General features: G+C 45.4%; 1 protein-coding gene across 3 annotated transcripts in view; it reads left to right on the top strand.

The window, feature by feature from the left end:
- The window catches only part of LOC144936152 (rho GTPase-activating protein 7-like), a 152,389-nt gene that overhangs the window by 39,261 nt on the left and 98,463 nt on the right, over positions 1-14,665 (top strand). For 2 of the 3 annotated variants that reach the window (XM_078863056.1, XM_078863057.1), the window contains 2 exons: positions 9,125-9,289; positions 10,259-10,396. The exons of the other annotated variant lie outside the window; for it this stretch is intronic. In XM_078863056.1, the coding sequence (XP_078719182.1) occupies positions 9,125-9,289; positions 10,259-10,396 (303 nt within the window). The remainder of the gene's footprint in view (positions 1-9,124; positions 9,290-10,258; positions 10,397-14,665) is intronic. 3 annotated transcript variants of the gene reach the window in all.

The following is a 14,665-nucleotide window of genomic DNA, read 5'->3' as shown; positions in this document are numbered from 1 at the left end:
AATTGAAATTCAATTGTATAATTAGTGGGGATGAAATCACCACATTTGAGACTGGATAGTGCTCGGATGGGTGACAACTGAACGTAAAACAGATGCTATAGGCTGCTGTGGGGCTACGTTGTCAGTAGAGGGCAGTGCAGAAAAATCTATTATTGTGCTGCACTACACAATTCTATTATCCCTGCCTTCACCGACCCACAATGCCAGCATGATCAAATATGGTCACGTGATCCCAATGAGCCATGCGGTGTGGGGAGGCCCTAGCAGTGGATTTACTAGGGAGCTGTAGCTGTACCGATATACAACGGGAGTGGACCGATTCACCCCCTCCTCTCACTGTCAGCCAATTGATTCATTGTCGCAATTTAGGGTTGCGTTTTTTCCAAGAATGGATTATTTTTTAAAGATTGAAGTGAATGGTAGTGCCTCCAGTTGGTGGCTGCAGCGGTGACGTGTTTTTATTTAGTGCAACGTGTATGAATTAAAAACCAAAATTATTACACGCACAATTATGTGCATGTATTGCAAGAATATGAATATATGTTTGATCAACAGACGCTTTGTTACCGCCCTTCTGATTATCGTCTATATCTAATCCCTGTTAAGTCTCACTGTGTCATTTCTGGCCTGTAGGTGCTTGTTAATGCAGCATTTAGTTTTTAAATGGCAGCAGAATGCCGATAAAGTTCCCAGTCTTCTTTTATTTGACGTTGATGACACCATAGTTGTCATCACTCGTCCTTATTGCGTCGTCATGCTTTGTGCGCACTGCGGAGGGTTTCCTGTGGTTTGGAGGCCGCATGCCCGGTGTCTGTCATTTTTCGATTAATTGGGATACAATTTCAGCTTTGCAGATCAAAAATATCAGTTTGTAGACTGTTGTGCGATGTACATTATTCTCAGTGGAAGGTCAAGTGGAAAAGTGCTGCCCCTGCTGTGTGGAACAGAGGTGACTTTGAAAGGCGTTTTGAAGTAGTTCTCTGATATCTGCTTCTGTGGCCATTCTTTAACATGAAGGGTTGTGCCGCAAGAGATCTGTATGCATGCTTGGTCTCATGGCCTGACCCCGAGAACACAATCGGAATTACATTTGGGAAATGTTTGTTTTCATGGCTCCCGATTAATATATTATATGTACGCGTTGAATGTTTTTTAAAATGTTTTATTCGCTTAATCTATTGTTCCTCTCAGCACCAGGTCACAAAAAATGCTACTCTAGCTGACTGCGCTAACTAGCATTTTGAGCAATGAATTCCCAATAGAATTCTCCAGCTTTGCACAATAAAAAAAATGCAGCCGTGCAGGACGAATAAAAATTACACCGTGCTGGTGCATAAATCATCCCAAGAAAATACAAATTGAATTAAAAATTGGAAAATAAACAGGATTTACTCGCAGCAGCAATAACAATCGCCCTAACCACACACACACATAGTTTCATTATTTAATATCACAAAAAATAGACGTCGTGGCTAAGGTATGGGTGAAGCTGGGGGTAAGTAGTGGGGAGGGTTGTTGCGAAGGCCTGAGGGACGTGAGAGGGGAGACTGACCGGGGAAATGGGGGCCATGGATCGGACTTAGATGGATTAGAAGTTTCCAAGGAAAATTGATTGAGCTTCCATGGGGAGAAACGGGCAAACCCACAGGGGTGGCGGTGGTGTAGGGGGTGGCAGTGTAAGGATTGGCGGCAGAGCATCATTAGCATAGGGAGCGGCTGTATCGGGGGGGAGGTAATATAGGAGTATATATAGGAGTTGGCATCAGCGGGGAGCTGTATTGCATAGGTGGTGGTTGTATAGGGGTGGCAGTGCAGGGGGCCTTGTCATAAAGGCGCATAGCGCCAGACGTCAGAATGCCCCAGGAAACGTAACACAGGACCACGAATAATTGCCTCCATGTGGCCTGCAGTCAGGAGAGGGAATAAGAAAAAAAAGTGCCAAAAAATGAAGATAAATGGGAACAGGAAAGCGTTTGGTGAGGGCAGCGGTCTTGTTTTAATAAGCGACTCGCATATCGCGTGTTAGCAGAGGACGTATGTGCACCGGCCACGCTCGCTAAATTACCGATGTATATGTTAACATGCAATAATTCTGCCGCATTCCGTGTAACCATAAATTGCGGGGTAGGGCGGTGGAGGGGGGGCGGCATTTGCAGGAAGTTGGCGGGAAGTGGTGGCCTTCTCAGTTCTGAAATGCCGGTCCATTTTGTTGAACGCGTTGTTGAGCGGAGAAGGAAGCTGAATGGCCATTTGCAAGGCGAGACTCGAGCTAGCATGGGCCAGTACCGTAGCCTGGCTCACGAGGAAAACGAACATGGAAGTAGTGGTGAATGCCTCTAGTTCCGAGAGTGGAACGTGGTGTTGGTGGATTGCACAGAGATAATGGACCAGGAATATCAAGGTGTCGATGTTGATGCGAGTACATCAAGTAAGATGTGTGTCTCTTTGTGTCGAGAGTGAGAATGCTCTATTAGGATTTGTGGATTTTTTTTTCTACGCACAAAAGGTATTTTTTAAAAAGTTGGCCAAAACTTCGTGAACTGTACCCTCTTGAAATCCTTAAAACTCGATGATACTCTGCAGCGATAAAAGCAAATATTATACATGACATTAACAACGAAACATGTAACCGAGTGCTTACGTGGCTGTCAGTAATTGTAAACACATTTCTTGTTTGCAATATAACTTTACACATTTTTGTTTCTCATTCTTGTTCGTCTAACAAAATGAGTGGCTTTCAAAAGTGTAAACAAAAAATATCGCGTGTAACAAAATAAGTACTGTACGCAAATGCATTAAATCACCACCTACTTGGCCGTAGATAATTGGAAAAATATGTGATACTGGTCATATCATTTTTATTGACTTTTATTTCCTACTAATAAAGTTAGTGGTTGCGCTATTGTATAAGTAATATGACTGACGTCTGTTGCCAGTCCACAGTTCTGTTCTTCAGGTATGGTACTGCCAACTGCACTGACCTGAAATGGGGAATTTAGTCAGCATTCCCAATGCACTTGTGAGTGTACGACAGGCACGACATTACCACGTGACATGCTCTCAAGCAAAACCCCGTGGGTTCCTATGCTGCAGAATTCCTATCCTCAGTTTCTCCAGAAGGGTGATTCTGTTATTGCCGAACACTTTCAGCAGGGAGCTCCTCAATCAGGAACATGATCCTTTCAGTTTGACCTTCTCAACCGTAGTCTGAAGATGCCCCACTCTATTGGAGTACGGTGAAACCTCCACTCATCTTACTTTTTATCCACGTGTCCGAATCGATCCATGGAAAATCACGTTATTATATTTGTTTTGGTGGAAAAGAGCCATAACTCAAAAGTTCCAGAAAAATGTATCCTGTTCTTGTTTATCCACAAATAGCCATGTGGATAACAGGAGTAATTTCCGCAAACACGTAAATATAAATCCCCTGCCATGTCACCGTGGATAAGACGGGGTTTGGTCTATTGTAGAGAGCAAGGGTCATGTGACAGCCACTCTGACGCAGGCACGGTAACCCCTGCACACTCCCTGGCGTGCGCACGCTTGAAGCGTTAGTTCAGGTGAGATTCTTACTGACTTTTAAATAACTCTAAACGCTCCCATACACTAATCTGGTGACTCCTATGGCCCTGAGGAATTTAGGTCAATTTCAATCACTCCTGCTGCCAGACAAATCCTGCAGGAGCTTGTGTTCAACACAACCACGTGTATTTTCTGAATGAGCGTGCCTTGATGTGACCGATTGGAGAGCGGCGGCACGGCGAGTGTGAGGGCTGCAGTTGTAAGCCGTCGTGGAGCCTTAGAGGACGACCTCTCAGCCGCGCGGGAGTGTGCCGTGCCACTCAACCTCCTCGCCGGTCCAAACTGCAGCGCCAGCTCCTTCCCGGCAGCTAACGTTGGGGGCGGCTCCCAAAAGGTCAAGTCAGAAGGTCGCATATCTGACCCTCAACCAATTTTCCACCGAGTCCCTCCGGGAGGTGATCAGAGTTTGGCACCTTCCCTTATTGTTAGCACGGCAGCAATCGCACCGCTTTTGCTGTTTCAGTGAAATATTCGCAGTTTGCGACTTGGTTTTTTATTAAACTCTTAAGTACAGACAGCTGCTGTGTAAACACTGGGCATTTAAACTTTCACACACTCCAGTGATTCCCATGAAATGCCACGTTTCGGGGTCACGATGCCACTAAAGATTGGATTATTTTTTCGGCTCGTTTCTGTCTAATTAATATTGATTCCTTTTTTTTCGATTTCGCTGTATAGTTTTGTTTGCTTCATTGGACAAAATATACCAATAGATTAAAATTGAATTGATGAATCAGTGCATTGTTACATGCCATATACATTAATCAGGTGGGATTAGTGTTAGCATTCAGACTCAGTGGAACAAAGTAAACTAATAGTGTGCATACATAAATTCCCTTTTCCATGTGGAGGAGGAGAGGAGTGAAGGAGTTGAGATCAGAGGTGATGAATCCATCAGCGCGTTTGCAGGAGTTTGATGGATTGTTGCATCATGAAATGACTTGGGGAGGTATTCATCAAACAGTAGATAGATGTCTGCTGATGATGTAGAAGAAAGTTAACAATTCTATATTTTGGTTCCTCATATTGGGAGGTTTTTTTTGGTTAGCAGTGCTCAGCAGCAAACAATCAAATATCTGGATTACGGCCACTTCCCGTGAATTAGCATCTAATAATATATATTTTTAAAAAACTTTTCTAAAAACACGCTTTTCCATCCAGCAGTAGATCGATGGTCACATCAAAAACATGAATGTACTGTAGTAATGGAAGAACTCCACGACTCCAGGAAGTGGCCCCGAAGTTTGCCATAACGTAAGGGACCGTGGGCAATTACAGCCAACGTCAGTTGACCGTGGACAATTAGACCCAAGCCGAAACATAACATAAAAAATATATTTTTTTTTTTATGATAGAATATAGAATTGTCATCAGTATGACATAAGTATAGCAAGTTTGCAGTCGATACCACATTTGGAAGTGGGTTAAAATTGAGTTACAAGATTTGAGGATACGACAACAACAACATACTCTTTGGTTCTTTCGGTAAAGTCACGTAGGACTTTACTGAAAGAACCAAAGAGTATGGATCCCTGCAGTCACGAAACCTCCAAATCTAGATTTAACAACGACAACAACAACAGACAGAGCGAGTTAAATAAAAGCATGTAAAAAAGGATGTTCATACGAGGCAAATGAGATCTGTAATCGTCGATCAGCTCATGCTAACATCGGTAAATTCAGTGCACTTTGCAGTGCCGGCTTGATTATAACAGCCTCAGAAACCTTCGGGCCCTGAGTGCGCCTAAACAAGGGGCTACACTTTGAAACTGCCTGACAAGCAGAAAACAGCCGTGGGGCCACAGCACCCACGGTCGGAGCTGGCTTTGGGTGGGCGGCAAACACGGGTCCTTTCACAAAGCCCTCATTTCCACCCATCCGTCCAGTTGCAGCGCTGCGCATCGGTGGCTCTTATCGAGCTGGCAGCCAACAGACTGCAGCATCTGCAAAACGCGTGGCATTTTTTGCAGAGCGCTAAACGCCACGACATCAGTGCGGCTTCAAAGGCTCAGCTGGGATCCTCTTGAAACAAAAGTGGCCGCTCCATCAGCTGCTCCTTGTCTACAAGATCCCTCACAATGAGGCGCCTGATGTGGCCTTGCGTAGCCTCCACGATTACCGAATCCATTTTGCACGGTGGTGGTGGTGGCGGCGCGGGAAGGGGGATGTTATACGGGGAGACATGGGGCTACGGCACCCTGAAACCGAGCAAATTTTCCGCCTACTGTTCAGCTTTAAAAGTCCCTGAAATATGGAACTCTTCGAATATGGAACTCTTTGATGTGTATTCTTTGACGTGCTCTGTTGGCTGCATTGGTTGGCACAAATGGAATGCATTCTATCCAAAGCTAAATTTGAATTCAGAACCTCCCACGTTATGAGCCGTGAAGTGGTCCGAATGATTGTTGCCGGCTGCGTGGCCTTCGCCAGCACGAACGGGGACACGCACGTGTTGGTTGTTAGAGATGGGAGTGTACCACCGTCTATGGAGGGGTGTTCTTGCATTGGAAAGGCCTCCTGTGTCTGTCGTCAAAAACTGCAGAATAGCTTTCCATCGTGTTCAAGTAAATTATTGGCCCGAACATCATTGTGCTTTGTTTTATTGCACGTTTCGTCTGCACCTTGTGTCCCTCGCTGTGTTGTGTTGAAACTCGTGTCCTTAGGCCATGGTGACTTGGTAGAACTCTTTGTGTAGCCTCTTACACTGGATGCTAAGAGTTGGAAGAGGAGGCCAGTGTGTTCTGGTGTCCGTGGCGAATTACCCTTCCTGTATATCATTCATCATTAATGGTACACGTTCACCGAAATGTATTTGAATCAAACAGAACCCCTTTACAAACTTTCATTAATTTGGCTTTATCTTACTCAGGGTTAGAACAATTCATCTCTCCTAGTGATTCAAATTAGTTGAGCCACGATTTTATCCAAGAATATAACCTTTTTTTCTGACTTTGTGAAGAAAGGAGTGTCCTCTCGCTGTTGCAGGGGTCACGTGAATCAGTTACACCATACACCAATGGAAACATTGATTCTTATGCATTGCGACTTGTGTGCCATGAGATTTGAGAACCAATATGAATCGATAAATCCAAGCATCTGTACACTCAAACTTTCTAGTGTTTATGACTATCTTGCTCATAATAGAGTTTTTTGTTAGTGAGATCGCGTAAATATAAATGTGTCGTTAAACCCGCCACAACCCGACACATCCAATTAGTAAGGTTTGTTTCGTAGGCAAAACATGCCAATTCGTTATTCAGCACACCGGTGTGTTGGAGAGTAAACCCACAACATTTACAACTATCTTGCTGCAAACCACCTGACTATGGGTACTTTGCCAAAATATCAAGGTGTTTCTTCTCAGTGACTGTAGAAAACCAAGTAATTCATTTGAGTTATTATAACCAGCCTTTCCACGTATATGTCCACCGAAGCAGAAATTATACTGTATTCCTCGTGAGATGTACGTACATTTTAAACTGTTTGCAAAAAAACCTTAGATTTAAACGTTTTAATTTTTTATACTTTGCCCTGGAGTAACATGACTGCAGTAGCCTAGCGATAGAATATTTGTGTTTTGTTCGGGGCTGAAAGGCGCATGTTAAAACAGCGTTTTTGCTCTGCGACAGAAATTGTCATTGGGCCATGGCAGTCGCAGACACACCCCGTACTGTGCCCAATCACGACCGATGTATGAGTGATTATTTACTTCCAAATCCCAGGCGCACGGTCGACTGTGCTGTGCTGTCGGCTTGTATAACTGCTGATGCAAAACATAGGTTTCCATGCCATATTTACTGCCATTTTTCGCTGCAATGGGCTCAACAGTTGATGAACAAAACTCTCTGCTCGTGAGAAGGTTCTGTGTATGTAGCTGAGCTTTATATGCGTCTGTTTAATTGCAATTCGCACCTGCGTTGCAAAACGGTGACGGATACACCCAGAGCAGCAGACAGATGCTTCATGTGAATTTCCCAGCCCAATTCGGTGAGACGGAGCAGTGGGTTTCACCCTCACGCTGGTGCATCCCATGTTTTTTGACGAGTGGCAGGGTTCTGTGGGTATGCATGTAATGATTCACTCCTCTCGGCAACATTGGTCAATTGCTACGAGTCGAGGTCGTAATTTGTGTTGCATAATCAACATCTTTTTTAGTTTTTGCAAGAATTTTTTGTATTGGTTCGAATAATTTCTGTTAAACCTGTGCAATTTCGTCTGCTCAATTATCCTAACTGTAAAACCATATAATTTACATAAATCGTGAACAATTAATTCCCAAATGTGAAATTGATTGCCACGTATGGGATTTTAATGGATTAATTCATGCATCGTTCTGCGCCTATAGTTAGATCGGTGTCGACGTTTGTAGTACGTTCCTCAGAGAGTGAAGTTTATAGGGACGGTCATTGGCATGATGAGGTGACTGGGTTAAACTGCAAACCAGCAAGGTGTGTGGTTTCGGTTTAGAACAGGAGACCACCCTTTAGGAGAAATGTTGGCTGGGAGTGGTGCATAAATTGCATTTATAACTCACCACCAACATCGATTGGGGGTTCTACTTACTCCACATCATCGCAGCTGAAAAATATGAAGTTTTTATGAATATGCTGTGCGAAAGCTTTTGGTTATTTTGCGTTTAAGCCAACACGCTTGGCGAAAGCTCTCCATTTCACCTTTCCGGCCACCCCTTGCTGGTATTCCCTTGTCTCGCCCCACCGGGAAGAGGCTGTAAGTGTTCTTGAGCTGGTTCATAATACACTTTTTTGATGCTGCTTTAAGTGAAGCAAAAAAAAAAGCAGCCTGAATTGGTTACCACTTATAGATTTTTACCAGAGCACTTCACCTTATAAGTAACTTGTCACAGTGTCAGCTTTTATGGAGCACAAACGTAGCTTGACTAACCATAATGCCGCGATTGAGTTTCCCCCCGCATTCAGGGAATTGAAGGTGGAAAAGTTAACAACTGCGCCTCGTCACGGCCCTACGCGGTGTCAGCCGCGATGGTTCCTCTCGATGTGGGCGAGCGTTTGAGGCAGAGCCACTGCTGCGTTACAGCTGAAGTGCAACGTTGATGCGATGGTTGGGTTTATTTAAATGTGGATGCACAGACGGTGCTGAGCGCAGGCCCGAAAGCCTACAACAGAAAGCAGCCAGCAACTTAAAGTGTCAATGGTGGTGTAACAGTTAAGAATGCACACATTTTTTACATTGAGCAAGTTTATTATAACTTATTGAGGCAATTGGGGGGGGAGATCCAAGTAAATGTATTGTCCTGCTATATAGTCGATGAACACAGTGAGTAGATGAAATGAAAGGGCCATTCCAGCAGAACAAGTCATTGATGTTGGCAGATGTATTATGTCCTTACATTCAAGGGAACAACGACCGTGGTAGTGGCGATAAAAGAGTGACAGGGAAGCGACCAAACACAGTAAGAGTGCCTACAGCAAATCAGTGAGTGTCGGATCCTCTTGTAGACGCTAAAAATTATTATAGCCGTGAATTAACCTCGGTGGTGCCGGTGCTGTGCGCCCTGCAGGAGATGAGCTCCGCGGGGAGAGGCTATCCGCGCATCGACTCCCTCACGGCGCTCATGCTGAAGCTAGCCCAGCTCGACCTGGAGGTGGGGGCCCCACTAGGCCTGTCCGGGCCTTCCTCCTCGTCCTCGACGCCCACCAACACCCCCAAGCGCCGACACTGCTCCGTGAGTGCCGCTGACTCGGCCATCACATGGCCGCGCGCGGTTTACGGCCAGGGACCCTGTTCCGGCCGCGAACTTAATCGGGAGCAAAGTTCGTGGGATAGTTGCCGTACGGGTTTGCTGGCAAGGGATTATTTATTATTGCTAAAATATGCTCGGTTGACGGAGCGCTTTGTGACGTCCATTCGCTCGTTGAACCCTCTTGAGCCGCCAGTAATGTTTTGCCAACTTGAGGCATTATTGAGGCACCACAAGCAGAGAATATGCATGTGGATTTGGCTGAGGCCAAAGTGTTATTTATAAAAGATTAAAGTCTCCATAAACAAAAAAAGAGCATTGCGTTTATGAAGGGACACAAACCGCTTTGGCTCACATTGCTGGAAATGTTTCGACAGATTGCTGCACAAAAGCAGCTTTTTTTCCCTTTACATTTTTTCTTTTTTATGCATCTGAGTTATTTTTTTTACTTTATCTGTAACATGTTGTTATGCTCTTGTAAAACCACTAGAGGTACTTTTATATTTTGACATTGCACTTAAATAAAGCTTCATATTAAACTTTCTCTTTAAAAAAGGACAGAAAAAACCTTGCACATCGATGAGTGCAGATATATACGGCTCACCTGCAGAGCGTTTGTAAGTGCACTTTGAAGTTTAAAAGACATCTTCTTGGTTCTTTCGGTAAAGTCACGTAGAAGGGAAATAATAAAATAATAAAAATAAAACAGCGTGGTGGTGTTTCATTCAGACGCTGTCTTCCCGACAGACCTGGTCTTCACCTGAGGATGGCTGCTTGCGTTGTGGCCGAAACGTCGTGAGAATTATTTAATTGGTTTATTTTTATCATTTTATTATTTTTCTTCTACGTGACTTTACCGAAAGAACCAAGAAGATGAATCCCTGCAGTCACGAAAGCTTTAAATCGAAATTTAAAAGACACGTTTTTTTTTTCCTGCTGCATCCGCGCCGACAGGTCGAGTCCGAAATAGACACAACGCTAACACCGGGGCCTCAGGGCGAGCGACAAGGCCTCCCTCCCGGTGGCGCTCCGGTGCCAACGCCGCCAACCGCGTCGCTCGCCGAAGCGTCAGGAGCCAGGCCCAAGGCTCCGGTAAGCCTCGTGGGTGACGTGACGGGACACCCCGCGGTAACCAGCTCGCAAAGATGAGATGGCGCCAGTTTTACCGACCGAACAGAATAGTCCCGCACGATAATTCGAGGGTGGGATACGCTTGGGAAGTTCTTTGGCAGTTGGGGCAACTTGGTACGGCAGTGCTATAGAGTGACGGAGTTCTGTTCACCCAATGAAAACAGAATTTGTTGAAAAATCTGTTTGAGGAAAAATGATGGTGTGCAGAGCACACAGCCTTGGGTAGTCCGGCGAGCTCTGTCTGCGTTCTGATTGGAAGTTGTCATCCCAACTCTCCACTAAGGGGAGCAGCGACCAGCTTTGTCCAGATTTGAATGACTACATTTTTCACTTTAAAAAATGGTACAGCATCTGTTGCCGACATTGATTCCCAGAAAATTGCTTGAGTGTATGGTGGCTTTAACAGACGGGCAGGCATTTCTCTGGTGACCAGCGTGGCACAATACATTCATTCACACCGTGGGCACAGTGCGTAGGTGGCGTTATTTTATTTTTGGTGATTTCCACGGTGGAAAGAATTTGTTGTTGAAGCAATTACACTTCTACTTTCAGTTTTCCAAAATAGTCTGGAAATGTAAAATATGCTGTTCCATCGTTTCATTTGCATGAGTGGCATATTTCCTCATTGACGACATGTCAACACCGTTCCTCTATTGTGGAAAGATTACTAACAATAACCTGACCGAATAACAATGGGCACATGTTTATTTTCTGACCGTGAAACTTTAGTGGGAGTCCGTTAATGCAAAACAGAACTTGTCAAACATTTACGATGGCGTTTAAAATTATAACAGGTTCTCTAGCACGTCAGAGCCTATACATGCATCTGAGATGTTACATAAATGCAAACAGCAAAATGCAAATTTTCACATAAATTAGCAATAAACGTCTGTTGAGATTCAGAAGAATGTTGTGGACAGTGGCAATCTTAGAGTTTTCAAGTTTTACGACGGGAACTAATGATAGAGCCTCAGCCACCAAATATCTGTGGTTGTATCATTGACACACAGATCTGGTTGAAAGGAATGTGGAATTTTCCATAATTGCCTCAGGATGACCTAGATAAATATTCCATGCTTATTAAAGCTTACAGATGCTAAATATGTATGTAACATGTTAACGAATCAGCAATTTAGAACAAAGCATGGTGGCACTCACCTGAATCTAGTTTAACAAATCTACGTGATCGACTGAAACATTTCGTGAAATTCTGAAACCCTCCTCGGCCTGCCAGGTGGCTGTTATATGGCAATACAGCAAGTCAGTTCGTGACCTATCCTTACAGATTTCCAAGTGTTATCCTGTCACATGCATGGGTTTTTTTTTCTGGTCACTCCAATTTACATGCACACACAAAGCACTCCTTAAAATGGATTTGGCCAAACATGCCAGTTGCAGTCGCCTTTTGAAAAAGAGTCTTGAGACTCAGTCTTTCCTGGACAAATCACATGAGAGTAAATACAGAGGGGGTGGGGGGTGGAGTGATGGCTCAATAATTAGCGCAATGCACAATAAAATTATCCATCTGAGAGTGATTCCAGGCTACGGCTAATGAGTCGTGAGAGACATCTGAACTGGTCATGAGACTGCCCCCCCCCACCAACCCTTCACTAATCTGCCCTGACCAGCGTGGTAAAGTACGGTCAACCAACCGCTACGACCAACACGGCATCGATAGGCCTTCATCCAACAAATGAATTGGCGATGTGGCCATGAAATTTATTACAAATGCTTTTCATGATTTAATCCACGCTCCTGTATCATCAGGGGTGCCCCCCCCCCCCATCACCACCTCTGGGTCCTCCCAGCACCCAGGAATATGTGCCCACAGGCGAGAGAGCCGCTGGCAGAGGAGCGATCATTTCATTGCGGCAGTGGTGGCAGTGGCGGCAGCGGCGGCAGCATAGCGGCGATGCTTGTGTCCGGCGCGGTGGGCGGCCGCGCTCGGTTCGCTGGCGCGGAATGAAGCGTGGCGTGCGGGGGACACGCTCGCTTTGTTGCCACACAAGTGCCGCCTTTTGTTGTGTGCAGCCAGCAATTGGAACCTTTTAGAAAAAAAATAAAGGAGAATAAAAGTCGGCGGCGGAGGGGGGCGGGCAAAGTCAGCCGCTCGCGCTCGCTCCTCACTTTGACGTGCCCGGGGAATGGAGAGGAATTGGTTTCATGCAGCGGGGGACAGAGGAGGGAGGGAGGCGAGCCGGCTTGCAGGAGTGCGGGTTAGAGTGGCAGTAAGCCTGCCCAGCCACCCGTGTAATCTAATTGATCCTGCCTTTGTCCCTAACAGTCCCTGGCCTCCGTGTGTTTGGCCTGCAGCCGCATAACCTGGCGAATTGGCGGCCGTGCCGTTTGACACACGTGCCTCTGCTTTTTCTTTTTGGAAAACCCATGCCCCCCCCCCATCCCGCAACTCTGTGTGCATAACCCTACCTCCCACCGGCCGACCCCCGCGGCGGGCGACAACCACATCCCCCCCACCAGCAACACTCGGACGAACACACGTGCGGCAGCGTGCGGTGGCAGCCGTGGAGTCTTTCAAAAAACGGCCTGGCCATTCTTGGGCTCTTTTTAAAGCAAATACTGAACTGACAGCCCATTACTTTGACTTCGAGTGCCACTCATTCCCATTAAATGTGTGGGCGAGACACAGCGCGTTGATACTTTTTTTGTTTTGTTATAAAGTATTCATTCTGCACAGTGACGGAGAGTCCCGCTTTAGACTTGCGAACCCGTCAGGTCAAGTGTCGTTCGTGAGCCCCTATTAAGGATTTTAACGGCGCAGGAGGGGCTTGTTGTGGTAAGTGCTGTTCGCGAGCATCTATTCATGCTGGAATGGCACATGAAGAGGTGGTGTGTCCAGCACCATACCCGCTACCGTTCTCTCCTCTGTGCTGATGTTTTTACACACTGCACCAGGAACGTATTTCAGGCTGGGTCAGCCAATATGAGGAATTTGTTTTATACATGCATATACAAAACAAAGTTCCCCCACATAGCCTTAATAGAGTGCTGGGTCAAGTGCTGTCAGCGAGAAGCACCTATGAAGGCTGGCACGGCACCGAGGGGGTGGGTGACCAGAACCACACACAGAACCATACACATTCATACTCAAACTCTTTGTTATTCCGTCTAAATTAATTACTTGTCTTTGCGGAATAGGTGAGGTTATGAAAGTGATGTTAGCAAGCACTTGTCATGAGAAAGTAATCACAGCCTTCGTTCTCTCATCGAGAACCAATCACAACCCATTATTGGTCACACGGTACTTCAGGAGCTGACACAGTTTGTTCTTGAAAGAAGTGAAGGCAAATAAAACGCGTCGGGGTTAAACAAAAAAAATATATAACTGGGTTATATAACTGGGTTATATTTTTTTGATAATTGCACTCCCAAAGATCAACGCTTGAAGAGTGCCCGAACGCAAAAGCCCGCCGTGTTGTCATCGGCGTCTCCACGCTGCGCACGAGCGTGGAGACACCACGCAGGCCAAATTCATTACGAACTGATTGTACCGCACGTTAACCGCTGTAGCATTGGTTGTACATTCCAGAATACACGGGTGATTTTCAGTGGTCTTTTTTGTTGTTGCTACATTTTATATTTTATTAATGTAAAAAAAAGCAATACAAATACAATGTTCAGCTCAAAATGTGCAATAATTCGGTCTTTGTAGAAATATTAATATAACGGGGCACCCCTAACCCCTGAGTTTTCCCCATTGTCTCGAGGACTCTGTAGAGGGCATGGCTTTTTTTGTCCGGTCAGCGTGAAGCGGCGATTACAGCCCCTCACACCGATTCGTTGAGTGAGCATTTTGAGAGGGGCCTCCTCAACCGGGCCTCCTCAGCCAGGTGCGAGCATGTCTTTAATAAATAAATAAATATCATTTTCTATTCTAGTTCTACGTAATTCCTTTGCGTGTTTTTCCACCCTTCATTTCACTGAGCGTTGATTGTAGAACCACTGGGACCAATGCTTTAGTTGAGGTTCATTAGCGGTAAAAGCGTGCATTATGGTATGGAATGCGTAGTATTTGACATTACAATGGGCTGCAATTACAACTCTTGAACACAGTTCGCCAGTCAGTGCAGGGGGCAGAGGGTTGCCGGTGGAGGGGAGCTGAATGAAAGGAGTGAGGGGGTGTGAACGGGTAATGAGGCACTCGTATTTATCCAAAGGGCTAATGTGAAGAAAAGTTTCTATTTTTACAAAATCAAAATTGCTTTTTTCCGA

Source organism: Lampetra fluviatilis, chromosome 15, assembly GCF_964198595.1.
Source record: "Lampetra fluviatilis chromosome 15, kcLamFluv1.1, whole genome shotgun sequence".
In the NCBI taxonomy this organism is placed as follows: domain Eukaryota; kingdom Metazoa; phylum Chordata; class Hyperoartia; order Petromyzontiformes; family Petromyzontidae; genus Lampetra; species Lampetra fluviatilis.
The sequence above is the reverse complement of the archived record's forward strand: the minus strand, read 5'-3'. Positions and strand labels throughout refer to the sequence as shown.